Here is a 21531-nt window from a genome sequence, read left to right as displayed (position 1 = left end):
AGGGAATTATTAACAGAGCCTCTGCCGAGCGAGCCCGTCCGGAGAGGGGCAATGGGAGCGGGAAAAGGGGGAACGCAACCGGGACCAATGAGGTCAAAATCGATGCACGGCCGGGCGCAAGAGCTCATGTGATGTATTTTGATGTTGCCGGTTCGAGCGCCACGAAGAACCCGCGCTGTCTACTCCCCTGTGCCCTCTCTGACAGCAGCTCTGCTGGCCACGGGGACTGGCGGTCGCAGGGGAGCGGGAAAAGCGCCCGGGGTAAGATGCACAGGGGTGACGCTTCCCGGCGCCGGGAGCGGGACTGCCCCCCAGGCAAGAGGCGTTCCGGTGTCGGCTCTCGGGGGAGGCCCAGGGGATGCGGTCCCGGCCCGAGGTGCGGGGCGGGCGGGGGCTCCGTCGGGTCCCGCCCCCCGGGCGCGCGCGGTGTCCCCGGCGGGGGCCCGGCCCCCCCGGCGCGCCCTGATTGGCTGGCGGCGGCGGCCGGCGGCACGCGCCCGGGGATGTCGTTATAAGACCCCTCGCGTGCCGGCCCGCGGCGCCAGCGGCTCCGGCCCCTCCCGGAGAGCGGCCCGGCCTCCGCCCCGGCCTCCGCCACCGGCCTCCGCCACCGGCCTCCGCCACCGGGCAGGGCAGGGCTGGGCTGGGCAGGGCTGGGCAGGGCGGGGTACCGGCCCCGCCACCGCCACCGCCGGGGCGGCTCGGCCGGCGGGCCCGCGACAGCGGCTACGGGCGCGTCCCGGCGGGGCCGCCCCCCTGCCCCGTCCCGTCCGCGCCGGGAGCGGGAGCGGCATGGAGACCGTGCTGCTGGAGCATTTCCCCGGGGGGCTGGACTCCTTCTCCTCGCCCCCCTACTTCGACGAGGAGGACTTTTTCTCCGAGCCGGCCCCGCGGGACGCGCTGGCCGCGGACGGGCTGCTGGAGCCGGACGTGGATTTCCTCAGCCGGCAGCTGCAGGAGTATTACCGCGACGGCGGCGACCCCGAGGGCGGCTACCGCTGCCCGCCGCCGCCCGCCGCCTTCCCGCCGTCTCCCGCCTCGCCCGGCTTCGCCTACGAGTGCTGCGGGGCGGCGGGCGCGGCGCTGCTGTCCCCCGGGGGGCGGCTCCAGGCGCTGGGCTCGGCCAAGCGGCGGCGGCGGGTGCGCTCCGAGGCGGAGCTGCAGCAGCTCCGTCAGGCCGCCAACGTGCGGGAGCGGCGGCGGATGCAGTCCATCAACGACGCCTTCGAGGGGCTGCGCTCGCACATCCCCACCCTGCCCTACGAGAAGCGCCTCTCCAAGGTGGACACGCTGCGCCTGGCCATCGGCTACATCAACTTCCTCAGCGAACTGGTGCAGTCCGACCTGCCGCTGCGCAGCGCCGGCAGCGAGAGCCCCAGCCAGCCCAAGAAAATCATCATCTGCCACCGCGGCACAAGTAAGTGGCGCCCGGCACCGCGCTCCGCAGGAACGCCGGCCCCAGCAATAACCCCCTGCCTTCCTTTTCCCTCCCGCCCTCCAGGATCTCCCTCCCCGAGCGACCCCGACTACGGACTCCCCCCTCTGGCCGGTCACTCGCTGTCGTGGACTGATGAAAAGCAGCTCAAGGAACAAAACATCATCCGGACAGCCAAAGTGTGGACCCCCGAGGACCCGCGGAAGGTGAACAACAAACCCTCCGTCAACGACATAGAGAACGAGCCCCCCTTCGACTACGTGGCGTGAGGCGCGCGCGGGTGGTCCCCGCTGTATGTACATGCTGTATGTAGAGACCTATATTGTAAATGTAATTTAAGATTCAGACTCTAAGGGCAATCAACTTTATTTATCTATTTATTACGGAGTAGTGATAATGAGGTAGAATCGTCTGTTTCGAATATCTAATTTATATAATTTATCTTGATTTTTTTTAAGATATGCAATAGGTTTATTTCACCAGCACTTTTTTTTTTTTTTTTTTTAATTGGGGAAATATGCCAGAACCTGTGAAAATAATTTATTGCCGCACGTGGACTCTCCTTGTGTTTGTTAATAATAAACCCGAACGGTACCTTGCGGAGCGGTGTATTTGTGAGAAGCGGCTTCCGAGAGCCCCGGCACATCTCGAGGAAGCCTTGCAATGAGCGCCTGGACCGGTCTCCAGGCCGGGTGAGCCCCGGGACCCGGTGGCACCCTCGGGCCAGACGCTGGCCCCTCTCTGCCCCATCGCAGGCTCGGGCTGCTCTTATAGCGCCGGGGGGACGGGGACGGGCGGGGACACACTTTCGCCTTCTCTCCACCCCTTTTGACGTCCTCTCCTGAAGTGCTTCCAACTGATGTCTTTGTCTATCTCTAGAAGGTCCCCTCCTCTCAGTGTCTCAGCACCCCTTGTGGTTTCCATCTGGAAGATCCGAGCCCCCAAACACAAACCTTGACTGCGGCGCCCATCCTGTACCCCCGACCCCGCCGCCGTGGGAATGGGGGAATGGGCTCGCCGTCCGGACCCGCACAAAGCTGTTCCTGAAAGTTGCCGAGGAGGGAAGGACGAGGCTGGGGAGCGGGCAGGCTTGGGGCTCTGCCGGCTGCCCCTGGCCTTCCGCGGTTCTCCCGCGGCTGGGAAACAGCCCCCGCGCTTCTCGCCCTGGGGCTGCCGCTGGGAGCGGGGGGGAGGAGAGGAGGATGGCAAAGCCATCGTGCAACTGGTGGTAGAATCGCTCCGGTAGCTCCAGCTCAGCGTGCCCGGCTGCAGAAAGGACGGCTGGGCTGCACCTGCCCGGGGGCGAGGGGTGGGGGCGGCAGGGCCCGCTCGGGCCGGGGGCTGCAAGTGCTCCCGGCGGGAGCGGGGGGGCGGCCCGGGGCTGGGGCCGGGGGCTCGGCCCGACGCCGCAGGTGCTGATTTTCCCGTGGCACCCGCGGCTCAGCCCCCGGCAGAGCCCCAGATGCCCAGCCCGGCCCGCGGCCGGAGCAGAGCTGTCCCCGCGCAGTGCCCGGGCGGATGGGAACGGCCCGGGTGAGCCAAGGTATAATTATAACTCATCATATACTGTGCATCTCTCCCTCTCCTTCCTTTTTTTATTTTTTTTTTCCCAAAACTGCCGCAGAGTGAGAGCAATATGTTGCGTGCATGCTAATTGCATTAACCTAGTTAAACACATTTAGTTCCCTAGCGCGGATGGCATGGATCTATTCCAATAGCAATTAGAGGAGCTACTTTCACACACAAACACGCCGAGGCTGGGCCGGACCGGGGCTAAGTGAGGGTGTCATTGCTTATTTATCTGCTCGCCTTTCGTGCGATCCCGGGCTGCGGCGGGGCCGAGCGGCCGCAAGCCTCGCCCCGTCCGGCGGCAGGCGGGAGGCACCGGTGTCATTGAACTTAAACGGGGCTCTTTGAGAGAAAAAGAGCCGACCTATAATTCGATCTTGTCCTGTATTAGGACCTCATTAAACACAGAAAGTCGCTTTTTCACAAATGCTTCCATCAGGCATGTAATCTCATTACACTCATTAGAAAGTCAAATGTTAGTCGGACTTCAGTTTAATTATAAGTTATGGAAGTGTTGTACCGTTTCCTTCTGTGTATAGCCTCGTTCGCCTCAATTGGCTTTGGTGATGCGATCCTCCACAATTAAAACACTACAATCATTGTTATGTGGCACCTTTTCTTTGGCGTGCCACTTTTTTGTGATTCAATGCTTCAACACATCCTTTAGTATGGTGCAGATGAAGCGGAAGAGCCGGCCTTCGCATGTAAAGCACCAGGGTCTCTATCTTGTCACTCTCCCGTCTTGACTTGGCAAGTCCCTTTAAACGCAACCTTCAAAGAGACTGACAGCTCCTTTTGACCGACTCATCATCCATTCACCCCAGCGCCGCGCTCCTGCGACAAAATCCGCCGCACAGGGCAGGAGGGACCCGCCTGTGCAGGTCCCCCGGCCCACGGGGACCCGGCGGGACCCGGCGGCTCCCGCAACGCCGGCACGCAGCTTTTGCCGCGGCTTTGGGGGATTTGCCGGCGGGGAGCGCGGCTCGGCGCCGTACGGACCGACGTGGGGAAGGCGTGAGTGGCAGCCACGCAACCCCTGTTCCTGGCCACTCGCCCCCTCCTCCCCGCGGCCGTGAGCTGCACCCTCCAGCGCTGTCCCCCAGGCCCCGTGGGCGGTGGCTCCCGCCTCCCTGCCCCGCTCCCGGAGCCCCCGCTGCACTCCCGAAACCCCGCGCCGGCTCCCGTGAGCCAGCCCTGCGTGCCCGCTCTGCCCCGACGGCGCCCGGGGGGGCGGGGGAGGCCCGCCCGAGCTCCGGGGCTGTCCCGCCTCCCTCCGCCGCTGCCCGCAGCCCCGCGGGAGCTGGAAAGCAGGGTAGAGGAGAACAAAAGGGGGGGAAATCCCCAGCCCCGCGTGGGGTAGGAGGGAGTGTCAGAGGCACTTGCGGGCAGCTTGCTTCCCGCAGTCTCACAGGAGGGAGGTGCGGGTTCTGGGTGTGCGGGCTGGGCTGTGCTTCCGGAACCAGCATCACTCGGGATGCCTCAGGTGTAAAGGCAACTTAATTACCGAAACCGACAATCCTCCGTAAAAACAAAACAAAAACAAAAACAAAAAAAAAAAAAACCAACACAAACCCCCTGAACCCCAACAACAAAAAAACCCAACCCAGAAAACCAAAACAACAAACAAAACCCAATAACCGAGCCCCCCCCACCCAAAGGAAGGGAGGCATCAGACCGCTCGCCCGCCCAGCCAGCAAAGGGATGGGAAGGCGTGCGTGACTTCTCGCAGAGCTGTGCGCAGGCAGGGGCTGCCGTGGGCACTGTGAACCCGTCCCGCCGCGGTTCCCAGGGCCTCTCATCTGCCGGCAGTCGGGTGAGCGCCCTGCGAGACGCGGGGCGTGAAGCCTCCCGAGCCCGGGATCTCATCCCTCTTTCATTCACGCATCTCTCGCTGGCACCGAGTACCAGCTGCGAGGTCGAACAAACACCAGTTGAGTGTCCCCTGGTAAACCTCCCGCTTTCCAAAGCATCCCGCAGCCGGTGGGAATGGTCCTAAATAACTCCACAACAAACCGCGCTGCCGAGACCTGGAAGCGTGGGCGGGAGGCGATTCCCACGACGGGCCCGGGGTCTGGCCAACAGGTGCTCGGGTTTGGCGGAGGGCGCCGGGGGAGCCCGGGGAGGCAGAGGCTCCGCTGCCAGAAAGCAGCCTGCTCCGGCGCCTCCGGCTTTACATGGCGTGGAAGCCGCAAACAATCGCAATGATATCTTTATTGCTAGGTTCATGTCCTGGGCTATAACATATCAATCCCTGTCGTGGTTCTCTCGGATGCACCTGGTATTTCAAACTTGTTCTTTTTGTGCTTCTGGGTCCTGGACTGCAGCTGCCTAAAGCGAGCAAAGAGAGAGGCCCTTACAATGTGTCCAAGACGTGTTGGCATGGTTTGCTTGTCTTTAATGTACCATTAACTATTGTCTTTACACAATATGGGAACTGTAAAGCATGACATGTGTTATAATAAAACACATTTTCAACGATACACTTGGACTCGGCGCTGGGATGCAAGCAAACAAACAGGCCCAAATCTTGTTTTGTCTCCCTCGCTAAGCCTACTGGCAATTAAACTTAAGACCACTGCTTTCCCCTGATCAGCCAATTAAATTTTATGTCTCCTAATTTTTCACATAGAAAAAAAGTCTCGGTGCCGGCCCCTAAAGACATTGATTTTCTTGCTATCACCTGGCGCTCAGACCTTAGTTCCATTTATCAAGAAGGGAAACGTCAGGCGTTGCATAAAGTGACTCTGTTACCATAAGGCTCTCACCATCCTGCCCTATTGTTTTCCCTTGTTAATAACTCATTACCAGGATTTAACAAATCAACCATTACATATGTTTTGTGTCTCCATATTTTGATCCGTACGATTAAGCAGATGTTACGATTGAAAATTGAAAAGTCCAAGGCTACTCTCGTCTGAAAGAAAGAGGGCAGCCTCAAACAACGAGCTAACAATGAGATTCAGAAGATCTTCAGAAAAACATTTACGACCAATAAACAGACTCCAACCTGCTCCATTTCAACCATTGTGCGCCTTAGGGGAATAATTAAGTTGAATAGGAAGAGGTCCGCGGGGTTTTCAATGCCAAGCCCACAGGTGCGGGGTGGCACGATGAATGATCCGCCTGATTTTTGCCAGGCTCAAGGGCCCTTCTCCTGGCCGGGCGAGCAGATACGAAATATTGTCATTTCTTTTAATTCACGGCGTTACTCTCAGGGCGAACAAAGGGGCGGGCAATGAATGGCTCCGGCTGCAGGCGAGGCGCGCCCGGCCGCCGCTGGCCTCTCCGGAGACCTCCCGGCGGGGCCGAGCGCGCCGCCGCCGCCGCCGCTGCCGGGGCCGGTCCCGCGGGCTCGGGGGGGTGTCCGCGCCCCCCGCGCCGCTCCCGCCGCGCGCCCCCCGCGCCGCTCCCCTCGCGCGCGCGCCCCGGCCCCGCGCCGCCCCCGCGCCCCGCGCCGCCGCGCGCCTCGCCCCGGGCCGGACCCCGCGCGGGCGCACGTGCGCCCCGCCGCTCCCCGCGCCGCCGCCGCGGCCTGGAGGGGGCGGGCGGGGCGGCCCCGGGCCGGGGGCGGCTCCCGGCCGCGGGCCCCGGTGAGGACCCGCCGCCGTCGGGGCTCCGGCGAGCGGCGGCGGGCGGCGGCAGCGGGGCTCTCCCGCCCGCCGGCCCGCGTTGCGCATGGAGGTCTCCAAGAGGGGGCCCGTCTGCCGGGCGCCCCCGCGGGCGAGGGCGGCGCCGCTCCTGTGCGGTGGCCGCGCCGGGGGCGGCCCCGGGGGGGCCCCCGCGAGGAGCCGCCGCGTCGCGCCGCGGGACCACGTCTGGCGGCGGCCACGCTGCAAGGAGCGGGGCTCCCCCCGGGCGGCCCCTGGGGCGGCGGCGCCGGCTCCGGAGGCAGCGCTCCGCTCTGCGTCTGCGGGCGCGGTACCCGACCGGGCGGCCGGGAGCCGGCGCCCGGAAGACCCACGGGAGCTCCCTCCCCCTGCCCGCCCCGGTCCCCTCGTCCCCGGGCGGCGCCTGCCGCCCCGGATCGGCGCGGACCCCCGCTTTCCCCGTGCACCTGCTCTGCGCAACCTGCAACGCCGAGCGGCTTGGAGAAGGCAGGGGAGACCCGGTCCCGCCGCGTCAGCCCCGCTGTGGCGCCCCGCAGGACAGCACCGGGGTGCCAAGAGGCTCTTCCCGGCCCTGCCCGGCCCCGCCCGGACGGACCACGGGCGCCCCGGTCCCCCTGATCCTCGCCGTCCCGGGATTTCCAGTTGGAACGGCTCGGACCGAGCCTCCGGCCCCGGCGGGCGGCGGCTGTCCGCTCCCCGAGGACTGGCAACGCGCCGGGGTCGCAGGGCGGGAGCCTCCGCCGCCAGCGCCCCGCGCCCCGACGGGGCAGGCAGCCCTCTGCCGAGCCGGGGCGCGGCCAGCGGAGCGGGCGGAGGGGACTCCTCGGTGGAGGAGCTCCGCACCCCCGGTCGGATGAAGGCGGCTTCCCGTTGTGGGAAATACCTCCGCCGAGCGCTCCGACGGCCGCACAGGCCGCCGAGTTCGCCGGGGGCCGGGAGCGATCCGGAGCGGCCGCTCACCGCCCCGGCCTCCCGCGCTCCGGCCCCGGGCAGAAAGATGTCCCGGGCCAGAGCCACGGCCGGAGCCTGGCGGACGGGTCGGTCCCCAGCGGATGGCGGGCGGGGACGGCCCCGGGCCAGCTGGGCACCCCCGACGGCGCCCACCCCATTCGGGCGATACCGCGGGGAACTTCCCCTTGCCGCTGAGGCGAGGAGCGGCTCGAGGCGCGTTGGGGCGAGTGGGGACAGCCCCTGTAGTCTCAACGCGGCTCGGAGAGCCTCTCTCCTGCCTGACCGCCGCCGGTGGGCTCGGAACGGCAGTTTTGGGAAATAGGAGAAAACACGGTGCTTTCGGGACGCGTCTGGACCTGTGGCGCCCGCCGGCGTGGGGAGCACGGGGTCGGGGATGTGCGGGGCACCGTGGCCCCCCCTCGGCGGAGCGCAGCCCGCGACACTGACCTTCCCGCGGGGGGAACCGGGACGCGCCTTTCACGGAATTAGCCGCACAGACGTCTCGCTACAACTTTTGTTCCCCGCCACCGCCCGGACACACCGCACCCGCTCCCCAGCCAGCCCGGCCCGTCCCCGACGGCTCTCCCCGTGCCCTGCCCCGACAATGCGCGAAATGCATCACTGTCACCGGGCGCGGGTGACAGATGAGGCGAAGGCGCGGACCCCTCGCCAAGGTCAAGTTGAAGATGCCGGTGGCGGTGCGGTCGCCGCCGGCCGAAGCTGAACGAGGCCCCGGCGGGGGCGTTTTCCGGCGCTGTGTTTCTGCCTCCCCCGTCCCCTCCCTGCCGGCCCTTTCTGCGGGCCCGGGCCCGGGGCGCTGCTCGGTGCTGCCCACGGGGGCTGGCGGTGCCGCGGGATGCCCGAGCTCCGGGCCCTGCGGTGCCGGGTCCAGCCCAGCCTGGCCGGGCCGGGGCGCGGAGCTCCAGTTTCGGCCACAAGCGCGGTCACCGCCTGGAAATAAACTGCAAAACGCTTCGGGGCGAGTTTTACCCCGCGTTCAGCAAAAGTTTTCCAAACGGAGTCTGGTTAAACAAACACTTCGCCCTGCTCCCGGCTCCCTCTCTCCCTCGCCCTGTGATGATTGATATTTTTTATTCAGCCAACTTTTATTTACCTTGCAAAAATGTTGGGGACAAATGTGATAAATTACAGATATGCAAATTTCTTTGAATGGCGTTGTAAGTGTGTCTCGCTGGAGCTGAATAAGTCCTTGCAAGTCGGTCTGCGCGCACTCAGGACCCCAGGGAGCTGATCAAAGCACCCTTTCTCTTTCATCCCCAGTATTCTCCTCCAAACTATTTCGATACAATATGTTTCCATGATGCACTTAATGTGCTAGGGACACAGAACTCATTACAACCTAGCTAGTTCTGCCGACCCCTTTGTTCAGAGGCATAAAGTTAAAAAAAAAGGAGGGGTGAAGGGGGGGGACCGCTGCTAGTTGCCAGCTTTCTGAAATGTTAAAGCATGCGTCATTTTTCACCAGGTCTCGTCTTGATATCCTCAAAAGACAAACTATGAAACCGGCCTCAGCCCTTTCTGGCATTAATTACGCTGCTGTCCAGCCGATCTGTTTTTCCTATTATATGCATTTCTCAGCGGGGATTTTTTTTTTTTTTTTTTTTTTTTTTTTTTTTTTTTTTTTTTTTTTTTTTTTTTTGCAAGACTAATGCAGCTGCAAGTCGAAGTATGAATACGTTGTATCGGTATAGAAAAAAATAAGTGGAAAGGCTGAAAAAGATGTCAAAGTCAATGCTGATGTTTTTCTCGCTTGCCCCCTGTTTGAGACAGTGGCTTTGGAAAAGAGCTGTGAATCGCCCTGCTATGTTAACTGGTTTTGCCTCGAATTATAAACTCCCTAGAAGGAAAAAATCTCAGCCGGAGGGTGCTGAAAGCAGGTTACTTGTTTATTGAATGCCCATGCGCCCAACAATTTTATTTATTTTTATTTTTTTTTTCGGCCGAAGAAACGCTTCAAAGTATTTGGGGAAATCAATGAAAATTAGAAGCCCCGAGTTCAGGGCGATTCATTTCAAAGCCATGGTGAGGTGGCGGCTGTTTAGGGAAATGACTCCAGCGGGATGACAGTAAGAAATAAACTCTATTTCAGCGGATGGCGCGTTTGTTTACGGGGTTGATTGGTTGACGGAAATGGCTGGCAGCCAGTTCTGGGAAAGATTCCAGACCTGACTCCGATTAACCCTCTCTGGTGAAACTCTGCTGGAAACCAACTCACCAGCAATTGCCATTAATCTACTTACTAATTAAGCCAATTCATTTCTAAAGGAGAAAAATTCCTTTCTTTGGCCAAACTGATGGGAGGAAATTTGAAAGAAGCGCCAAACTGTGTAACTGTAATTCAGCCAAGGACTGCTAAAACAAGGTGTTGATATATAGCTGGAGATTTAAAACAAGTTTCTAGGGCAACAATCCTTTGGAGACGGTGGTATATAGTGCATAGTAGATGAAGCTCGAATAATGGTGGACTGCAGTGTGCAATTGTACGGACATTGGTTGGAACCAGGACTGCTTTTCCCAATTAAGCCGCTCAAGGCTTTTACTACTAATAATTTATCCGCCCCGTTTTAACGTTTCAGCCTTGGGTGACAGCTACAAAGAGCATCTGTGCCGGACCCAGTGAACACGGTCATAGAATCGTAGAAAATACTGTATTGGAAGGGACCCACAAAGGTCATGGGAGTCCAACTCCTGCCTCTGAACAGGGCAATCCCCAAAATCACATCATGTGCCTGAGACCATTGTCCCAACGCTTATTGAACTCTGGCAGGCTTGGGGCCGTGACCGCTTCCTTCCTTGGCTGCGGAACTTGACATCCAAATTCTGCGTGGCGTCGGCGAGGACACTCCATCTCCCCTCGTCCCAGGTTCCGGATCGGCCCAAGAAGACACAGGGGGACACCGTGCCCTGGCAGTGCCACCCTGTGCCCGCCAGGACCTGCCAGGGGTTCTCCCAGCAACGTGGCGTCCCTGCAAGGCTCTCCGTGGTGCTGAGGTACCGCCTTTAGGCGAGCAGCGCTTCGCTCCGTCTGGGCGAGGGCAGGGGAGTCCCAGGGTGACCCGGCCGCTGGCCGAGCTGGCCCGGAGCGGGGGGAGCTCTTTTCAGAGCAAGCCGCCACCCCCTGCGCTGCTGGCAGCAGAGCACCTGCCAGGTGAGGAGTAGAGGTCAGGAGGGAGAGCTTCACCCTTCCACTCGGCACCTGCAGGAGAAGGAGCAGCCCCCGGCCCCTGCCCTGCCCGTCAGCCCTGCAGCCAGCAGCCCTGCCCGCCCCCGGAGCTGCCTCGGGCACAGTCAGGGGCACCCGCCGTCCCAGGCACACCCGGGGCCGCTTCACCCTTCGCTTCTGCCTTTGGAACAGCCGTGTCCCCCCGCTATTCTCTGCCCCCGCACCTTCCTCTGTCCCGCACCGCTCGCAGAGCGGCCCCGCCACTGTCCCCGTCCGGTCCCTTTTGTGCCCTCGGTGACCAGCGGCGCTGACATTCCCCAAGCGGTGCTGAGGGTGTGGGCCCTGTGGCGGGCACGGAGCGGGGAAGGGAAGGTGCCCAGCCCCAGGCACGGCGTTCATCCAGACCCAAGCACCGGGCTGGGCGCGCTAAGGGCGCAGCCCCGGGGACTATGGCAGGAGAGACGACTCATCGAAGGAAGGATAGTTTTAAATCAGTGCAACCGATCCTTCGTTTTTCATTGCTGTTGTGTTTTGTCCGCATCGGTTTTGTTTCTTTTCAGGTGCGGGCAATCGCAAAAGGAACAAATTAAGCGTTTGGCGGGGCCGTCTCCGGACAAGGCGGCGGTGGTCAAAGCGCTCGGCAGGAGGCAGGAGGATGCTGAGCCCTGGACATGAACAATCCTCCCTCCCAGAAAGCAGCAGCGTCGTGTCATTGCACTAAAATGACAAGATCTCATGAAATACGCGGAACCACCAAGTGATGACAGCAGAGCTATGGTCGCAAGCTGGAGAGCAATGGGGGAACATTTCCTCCAGCAGCTGATGGCAAAATTGCTTAGGAGGTGCTGTAGGTAGCGCGCTGTGCCTTCGGATCTCGAGCAAACACCCAACTTCTTCATTTAAATCTCTCTCTGAGATCATAAAAAATAGGATGCAGTATCCTAAAAAGACTAATGACATTTCACAGGTAATGCAATTTAGAAAGAAGCACTTCCATGTTTTCTTTTCCAACAATGTGCATTTTTGTAAACTGCTATAAATTGCAATTCAAAAGCCCTGATCTCGCCATCCCCAATCATTTTTTATACTGATCAAATGAATGCAGATACTCCCATTTGGGAGGGGCGACATGACATTTCACTTGGCAGTTCTAAACAGGTCACAGACCTTTCACAGACCCTAAGGCAGTGGGAGGGAGCTCTTTACGAAACCGTGTAACCAAATCAAACCAATGGTTACCCCTTTTCAATACCATTGGAATGGTTTGCACAATGCTATTCACATAGCAGCAGAGAAACTGAAAGGATGGTCATCCAATGGAAATTTCTTTTCTTTTGTTTAAACTTGTGGAGCTCCAAAAAAACCCCTAAAAAACCCCATGGAAAACAATTACTTTTTGTATGACAAAAAGCTAAACATTTTACGTACGGCCGTACGTGTACACCAGAGCCTGCAGCGCGCCTGGATGTTTGTACAGATATAGCCACACATCTGTGTGTGGGGATGTACATTTATTGGAGATGTTGCTTTGTTTGAAGCCATAGGCACAAAGACACAACATGGCTGCCCTGGAGATGACCTATTGCTTTCAAGTTGCTTGAACACATCAGAATTTCTATTGTTGAGGTTGATTAATTGAAACTGATAAGTTACCATGAATAAAGATTGTTTTTCTGTTTAATGTGGTGGGCCTGATTTGGTAAATGCTTCATTCATGTAGCCTTGCAGTGCAGCATATGGGCAAGATTCATTCAGTATCGCAAACATATACAATTTATTATGCCCGTATGGTCACAACCAAAAGGCCTTTCTATTTTAATGACAAAGTTTGAATGAAAAATTCCATTTAAAGAGTCACTAACATTAAGTGCGGCTTTGTAATTTATTCCTGTTGCCGGCTGCCGGGGAATGGAGCCCTGGAGAAGAGCAGGCGCAGCGGGCAGGGCCGGCTCCGGGGCCAAGCGGCCGCTCCTGGCGGGGCTCGCCGCCCCGAGCGTGTGGAGGGCGCTCCCCGTGTCACAGGCCGCCGCTAAAGTCGCTCATCGCCACCCCGTCGCGGCACCGGCGCCGCGCTGGACGGGGCGGACCGAGGACCCACCGCGGCCTCCAGCGCCTCCTCTCCCGGCAAAACTGCCCGCGGACCCACGAAGGCCCCTGCCCGGAGCAGGAGGTGCCCGTGTCCCCCGGGGCTGCCCCCGCCCCCGGAGGAGCCGCACGCCGAGGCCGCGGTGCCCTCCCTGCGCCCCGCCCGCGCTCGGGGTCCCGCAGCACGGCCCGGCCCGGCCCGGCACGGCACGACCGGGGCCCAGCGGGGCCTCCGCGCATCCCCATGGAGCGCAGCCCAGCCCGGGGCCGGCGGAATGCCCAGGGGGGCTCAGGGTGTCCTCCCCGGCCGTAGGTGCCACCGTGGGACGGTGACACGGAAAGGACATGGGAGAAACAAAAGGCTCCGTCTCCAGTAGATGGGCATTGAGTTGATACTCAAGAATGAAGTTAAGCCCCACTGTAGCCGAGAGTATCTTTGCTTCAACACTTTATATCCAAACCTTTCTCCTTCCCCATCTCTTGCCGGCTAACCACTGGCCTAAGAGTTTTCAACACAGACCATTCTCAGCCTTGACCTCACTTCTGCTTAAAAAGCCCGTGTCGTTTTCTGCAGGATCCATTCCCAAGTAAAACAGGTCAAAACAGCAACAAAGTCTCATCCAACAAGGGAAAAAAGATCAGACCTGAAATGAAGATGTGATGAAGACATGTCAGGAGCTACTGTGTGCTGCAAATCACTACATTTCAGTCCACACAGGGGGTTTGGTCCTGTTCCTGGCTGTTTGAGGGGATTTGTAAAGCAACATTTCACAAAATCACCATGTTTGTCAGACAAAGTAAAGGTTCTGCAATATCACAAATAAGCAATTAATTATGGGGGTGAAATTTATGAAAAATCCCTTGAAAGAGCCCTTTCAAGCATTTTTTTAAAATATGACCTCCTAACCTCTTCCTTCTCGATTGACAGAGTAATTTGAAACAGAAACAATGTAATCTATCAAAATAAGTTGTGTTACTTCTGTAAATCAGATATTTATGTTTGAGCTTTCTCCTACTGACAAGCTGTAAAGGCCCACTGTTATTCCAAGGCTTTATATCTAAGATTCTTGTCTTTTCTGCTCATTAAGAGTCCGTCTATAGATTACAAAGTCAATAGATGCAAACACCAGACTGTGAGAAAACTCTCCCTGAGTACATAAAAATCAACAGCACTGGATGCTATACAATGGAAAGCATAGATGTTTGTAGGTGTTCGGTTTTATCATCTTTAAACAAGGAAGAGAGTAAATATTGTGGCAAAACTTCACCTTCCAGTGGTGCACACTTCCTTCTGCCATTCCTAAAGGCGGATCTCCCTGCAGCATCATTTAGAAATGGCAGATGTAAGTTTAAATGAAAGATAGTTTACAATGGTTTTGAGTGTTCTACCCATAGCTCCAGTGCTGGTTATGAATCCACCTCGCGGGCGGTGGGCCTGGACGGGATGACTTCACAGCTACTTCTATGGATTGTCCTGTATGACGGAATCCAGTGGAGCTCTTTCCCATCACTAAAAGACTGAAGGATCCTGGGCCCTAAACAGGCTCCTTCAGTTCTCGAGACGTGCTTTGAGGGGCAGATTTTCAGAATTTCCAAGGCTATTGAGTCTAAGTTACTCTATGCAATTATTTTTTTTTTAATGCTGCGATGTGCATTCTTGATATTCCTTTGTGCTTGCAAGCTAGAATGAGATAAAGTAAAAAATATCCACAGACAAAACCCTCTCAGTTGCGACCCAAACCACATGAAGGGGAAATTATCTATGAGGAAGCTGAAGCACAGAGTCCGATGAATTTTGCCAAGCTATTAATAATCGAATATTACTATCAATAACCCTCTTTGAAACATCTAGAAGTAGTGTTTGGAGCCACCCCCAGAAGCCGGCAGACGCCCAAAGGGGATTCCCGGGCTCCCCGTGGTTCCCGCAGTCCCGCAGGGGCTCGGCCGGGGCTCGGGGCTGCGGCTCGGGGGCGGCTCCGCGGGGCCGGGCCGGGGGAGGGGAGCGGGGCTGAGGGTGGGTCGCAGCCCACGAGAGTCTTCTTCCCCCTGCTGCCCGTGGCTCCCACCATGGGACCTTTACAAGTCAGTTTTCGATAAAGTTTCAGAGCAAGGTGCGCTCAGCCTTTCCCGTTTCGCCCCGCAGCAGGGTAGACCCGGCGTCTGCCCGGACACGAGGTGAACTTTGGGATGGGAGGGAGGAAACTCTAATACGGTTCGACGCTTTACACTTGGCACCTCATTTATTTCTGCTGAATTTGCTTTCCCTGCCTCTACTATCGTCATGAACCCCCCACTCAGGTGTGTCGTGCTTTTCCCTTCCCGTGCAGTACCCCCCGGAGCCCTGGAAGAGCCTCCCCCCAGCAGAGCTTTACCTGGGAACGCGCGCCCAGCAGGGCTCTGCCTACACCTTACATTTGTAACTGCTTGACAAACGCAGCACAGAACTGAGAAAGTTCTATTTGAAAAAAAAGAGAAGTCTATAGATAAGATGGGGGCAGGTGTACAAGCTGGAACCTGTCTAAAATAAAGGGGTTTAATATGTTTCCTAAGCATTAATAAAATATTCTGGTTTGCACGGTGTTAACTTAGCATATGATCTTCTCCTTTACCTTTAAAAGGTTTAAGGTTCTACATTCTACATATTAAATAAAAATATATTTGAAAATATAAAGAACCTATATTGAAGCTGATAAAGTCACAATTACCTTTACTATAAATCCTATTGTATTATTAAACTTGTATGTGGAGGTAGACAATTGGGGGAAGTGATGCACCATTTGAATCCTAAATTCAGGAACTTCACGAATAGATAAAATAAACAGTTCACTTCCTAAAATGTACTTGATTTACATTATCATACATTCCTAAGCCTCTGTTTTTTCATGTCTTTGCTTTAGTAATTATTTATTTCATTAAACATCAGCAAAACTTATTCACAGAAAAAACCTTATGCATTAAAACATTGTTAAGAATAATTTCCCAAGCTGAAAACAATTCTAAGCAATTAACATACCTGAGATTTACTGCAATTAATTCTACTACAATTATTTGGTATACAGAATTCTCTGGATTTATCCATGGATTTATCTGGATACAGCCAAGACATGATTTCACTGGTGCTTTGACATGAAGCACCGAAACTGTTCTCACTTCCACACTGTTTGTAAGCGTCACCAAAGTGGTGCATTTCACCCTTTTAGAAAGGAAATTCATATTACTTTTACTAAGTGAAAATTTCTGAACTGATGTCAATAAAATTTCCATAAGCTGACAGCTTGCAGTAAAATCAATCAAGGATATTTTAAATAGGAATCATACACCCAAAGCATTCCTTTATGTTTGCATCAGTTACGAAGGCTTTGATATCTTGAAAAGAAATTCTAGCTTGTAATTCTTGATGTAAAACTGATAAATTTTTAAAGTACATTTGTACCATTCCTTTCTGAAACCGGGCTAACAGCTTTGTAATGTATTTCTTTGGGAAGCTGGACTATGCCATTTTCAATTTGGAACCTTTTCAGAGTTTTCCTCCTTGAACATTTGATCAGATAATATATCAAGTAAATTCCTTCTATAACTGGAAGAGTAAATCCTTGCCCATTTTTGGGCCACCTACTCTGCTTAGTAGTTTAAAAATCTTATTTCAATAACCTGTGTTTTCTGTCTGGTACTTATTTATTGCCACTGTTTTTTGGGTAGATTGTCTCTCTGTTACTATAGGTACACAAACCCATGAATTTGAGACTGGAAATGTTCAGAAGCCTTTTCCTCATCATCAGCTCACACTAATCACAGACAGTTTCTGATAACTCGCTTCTTTTGGTGTGTGCTTATGTATACATTCATCTGGTGTGTGACTCCCAAAACTCTCCAGGGAAAGCTCCTGTGGTCAATATTGAATAAGGACTCTGAGATTGTGCTCATGTATCATCAGCATTGACAGAGGTGGAAATGAGATATTTTGAAAAGAAACCCCTTTGAGCACTTGAATTCTACCCGTATTCTATATACTATGATAGCTGAATGTTCAAAATCTTCACAGAAAGCCTGTGGCAATAATCCCATGAGAGGAGAAAGCAGAGTATTTTGCAAGTGTGTCTTGTGATTAATGTTAGGTAAGTCAATACTTAAACTTGGGAAGAGGTGAGAAAGAGGGCTGCTTCTTCTTTGAAAATTGTTCATTTTCCTAGTATTTTTTGTTCATTCCACCATTCATGATGAGAGAGTGTAGGGATACCAAACAGAAAATCCATATGCCCAAATAGACTGGATGCCTTCCAATAATTTACTTAGATTTGGAGGCAGGAGTTAGTTTGGTTACTACAGAATATTCAACACAGTTTATCAGCAGTCAAGAAGAGACTTTGCAGGGCAAAAGAGTAATTGAAAATATTAAGGATTCCTTCAGAATATCCCATATGCTCTTTGAGGGGAAACTGTAGGGCAGACATCAGCCCATGGGTCAGGTCTCTAACCACAATGACGTTACACAGCACTGGTAATTAGATCAATTATTTCTGTATAGCTTCAATTATGCATGCAGGCATTGCACTCTACAGCCTAATCAACTATTCATGAGAATGTTATCAAGCCTTGTGCAGAAGCCAGAACATGACTTTATGTTGGAGGAGTTTTGCTGAGTCACAGTTTTCCATACACTCTTTCAAATAGCTAAAATGATGAATTTATTGTAACTGCTTTACAATAATATTAGGGTATCAAGGTTAGGCTTGTTTTAAAGGAAATTATTAATAAATTTATTTTTAAGAATTTTTTTCTAGTTAAGGAAATATTTTCCTTTCAGTTAAACTGACAATGCAGTGTTGTAATATGTAAATATATTCATTTTTGTCTAACTAATACTTTTCTTTCCCTCTCCAAATTCTGAAAACAAAACATATTACAACTATGTACCAGACAAGCTGATTTTACTATGGAAGCAACTGCTGAAGTATTTCAGAAACAGGAATATTCCCACATTATTTTCCTTTATGCTCCACATTGCCCCAGGGAAGGTAGTAACAATTCTTTCAAATCATCAGAAAAACATGACACCTTTGTTGCTGAAAGTGTAGTTTCTTTTTAATGCAATCTAGCTGATAGTCTTTCAGTATCTAAAAACCACCAAAACAAACAAGCAAACAAACCTCAAACATAAATGTTTTTCGTAACTCAGCCAATATTCAGTATTCAATGAGAGAGATAGATCTAAAGAAATAAACCAATTCCATACTACAATTTTGTAATCTGAAACATGTTTCTGTCTTGCTAAAAGAGAGTGGAGAACATTTTCCATGCATTTTTGATCATAGTGAAATGCAGTTGCGTTAAAGTTTCTCTATGCTTTTTTTGGAGCCTTATAGCTTCCCTCTTCCCTTGAGACTTTAGTAAGGAAGACTCTGGAGAATGCTAAATGACATTTAGCACCTAGATACAGGATGGAATCATGGGTTGAACTTGCAAAATCAAAGAATCATAGGCTGTATTATGTCTGGCTTTTTTCTGCTCATCATGTGTGAAAAACTCAGGTGGAAATTACTGTAGACATGGTGGTAGAAAGAAGGCAATGGACAGTCAAGAACCAATCCAGATCAGTCTCAAAAGATGAGCAGCTTGCTGAATGTGTTAGAGGTAGGAGAAAGGAGCAGAAGAAGGAAGACAGTTCAGAAGTCCTTTCATATAGATGAGAGAACAAAAGATATGACATTTGGCTCAAGAACCATTAGCAATTACCAAGACATAGTAGTAAAAGTGTCTCACTGGACTAGTTTGTGCTTAGTAGGTATTTGCAAGGCTTATGCATTTATTACACAGTCTTTGTAGAGTGAAGGAAATCTGTGTGAAACCACTGAAGCAATTAGACTTTTATTTGTGTATCACAAATCTCATTCACAAGGAGTCACAAACACACATCCCAAGCATCCCTCCTTAGCTAGACAAAATAAAATATTCTCCGAGGGGCAACCTCTGAACCTTCTCATCCTGTGTCTTAAAAAACAGATTGCCACTGAGACAATTGTTCTTTACCTCAAAATGTGGGATCAAAGAATTCTTTTGCTTGCTTCCTAAAATCTCTCCTTCACTGGGATTTTGAGTCAGATAAAATAGTCACTGACAGCACAAATGCCACCAAATGTGATAGATTCAAGTCCGTTTGAACATAACCATCTCTGTTCTTTAAAAAAAATCCCACACCTATGCTATTTTTGCACTCTCAAAATTGTATGATTGTAACATACTATGCAGTTAGAAGTACTTCAGCTTCAGAATATGCTACTATGCATCAAAAATTTCAGATTCATTCTCTTCAAACACTCTCTATTTTTGTTGCATTTAGAAGTCTGAGAAGTTAATATTTGTCTTTTATTCAGTTCTTTTGTAGTCTGGATATTCCATGGCTAGAGGAGAAGTATTTTTTTTATCAAGGTTGATTAGAAACTTTTGTTGACTAAATAGCAAAAAAAGACAGGTTATAGTTAAGTTTATCTGAAACTCAGGAAAAAGATGTAAAATTAAAAATATTCTGAAAGAAATAAATAATAAAACACTTTAAAATATAGAAATGAGACTTATAGAAACAATTCTCCTGCTTAGCTCAGTAATGTAACCTAGTAACTTAGCTGAGTGCTTGAAGAAAACCTCCTGAGAAATATCTGCACTACAAGCATTTAAGCCAAACTTAATTCTTGAGGGACTATTCTAGGCCCTAACTCACTAAAATGAGCATAAATACTTTCACTAAGTTATGAGAACTGGAATTATTTCATGCATGCCTTTTTTTCCAGGCTAGAACATGAATCATTTAATATTTGCCTGCATATTTACACATCTATATATGTAATTTCATATATACACAGAAATATTTCTGTATAAATATCTGAAACATGTAGTTATGTGATCTATATCTTTATCTGTGTCTATATCATCTATATTTATACTTATATTTATTTCTGACTGACAATTTGCTATAAGGCATGTTTCTGCCATCTTGCCTAAGAACCGATCTTTATTCAGTAATTTAAGTAATTAAATTATTAATAATAAATTAATTCAGTGAATTATTTCAGTAATTTAAAGCAGGTCATGCACTCACAATGAATTATACTGCTGTTAGACACATCATAGACACAGCATACCATATAGTCTATTAATAGGCATAATTTAAAGCAGTAAAGCAACTAATATTCCTTTCAAATAATTTCACTTTTCTTAAAAAATTGCTAAGATATTTTCACGTTCTCTTCTGAGAGAAGCATCTGAAAGTCAACTAATCCATTTCTATTTTCAGAGACTTGTTTAGAGAATTGAAAAGAGATATGCCAGGGTCCTTTTCACAAAAAATTTTCCTTTTTCCACTTTATCTGAATTGATTGTTAAAATGGAAACCTCATTATTTTTGTAACCTTGGTAGCTTTTCTGTAATTACTATAGCATCCTGAACATTATCTTATTCTTAATTAGCCTTTGCTTCAATGTAATTTTTTGCCACCTGAAAATTTTCTGGCTTTATATTGGCTCATGGATCCCCATCATCTTCTGTCATAATGATGCCTTAAGTTTTAGCTTTCCTATTTTTCAGATTCTGTATTGCATTAGGATATAACTCTGAACTTCATATAGAGTGCTAGCAAGTTCTCTTCACAGTGTAGTTAGACAAGACAATCCTTGTCCAGCCTGAGAACCAAGGACACCATTGCAGTTTCAGGCCCAATAATGTGTAAACGACAGTGAATTGAGGAGAGCAATCTGGGAGGATGGGACTTCATAACCTGAAGCTGTATTTGGACAATTTACCCCAATATGTAAATGGACCAAAACCAATAAAAGTGTGAAAACGTGTGACCTGTGATCTTGGGTGGAGCCTCAGCCAGGCTCTTGTCCTTGCCCAAGGTGTATCCTTTGAAGGCCTTTTAATAAATACCTGCTTTATTCCTTTAACACTGCCTAACCTCTGTTCTAGGTAGCCTCTCAGGCATAAATAAACATTCATATCATAAAGACCTTTATGTTCACATTATATATTAGAATATTTAGAATTAGAATTAGAATTTCAAACAATAATCTTAGTTGAGTGACATGAATTTCTCACAAAGATTCTACCTGTGTTCACAAACTGGGTACAGAATTTTCCATCCCCTGATAATCTACCCACTGAGATTGAAGTTTATGAGGTGGTAAGACAAATTAAATTCTCACTGTTTTGGCAACAGGTGGTGTTCGTAACATTAGAAACTCACTAATTTCTCATTAAATAATTTTGGTTTTCCCATTTATTTTAGAACTGGAGAAATCAGGGTCATACTGGCCTTACTACCCACTGTGAGAATACTACTTCAGTTCATATCCAGATGGTTACAATTACAGCCAACTTTATTTAAAACAGAAGCTGGCAATTAATTGTTATTGCATACATTTGAAAAAAAAAGCCCAACCCTTAGAAAGTTTGAATATGCTCGATATTTAAAACATAAACAATAATGCAAAATACCTGCAAGTAATAATTCATATTGAAGAGGAAATGAAAATTCTATTTATATAATTTAATAAAAAGTTTCAGAAAAGATGTAGCATTTTGTTGACTCTAACTGAATATGGAATTGCCACTGTATAAACATTCTCATATCAGGGGAATATGTTTGAACTTGAATGTTAAATTGAGTTATATATCTTTTACATTAAGAGTTGGATGTATTTGCAAG

At 51.5% G+C, this 21531-nt stretch overlaps 1 protein-coding gene across 1 annotated transcript; it reads left to right on the top strand.

The window, feature by feature from the left end:
- Positions 1-792: 792 nt before the first annotated feature.
- On the top strand, positions 793-2209 carry PTF1A (pancreas associated transcription factor 1a; the record flags this gene model as incomplete). The annotated part of the gene is made up of 2 exons (XM_083869521.1): positions 793-1417; positions 1502-2209. The coding sequence occupies 2 exons, from the start codon at positions 793-795 to the stop codon at positions 1702-1704; spliced, it is 828 nt and encodes a 275-aa protein (XP_083725647.1). The 3' UTR covers positions 1705-2209.
- Positions 2210-21531: the final 19322 nt, after the last annotated feature.

This window comes from Zosterops lateralis (genome assembly GCF_965231275.1).
Source record: "Zosterops lateralis genome assembly, chromosome: 1".
Classification (NCBI taxonomy): Eukaryota; Metazoa; Chordata; class Aves; order Passeriformes; family Zosteropidae; genus Zosterops; species Zosterops lateralis.
This window is presented reverse-complemented; position numbering and strand designations above follow the sequence as displayed.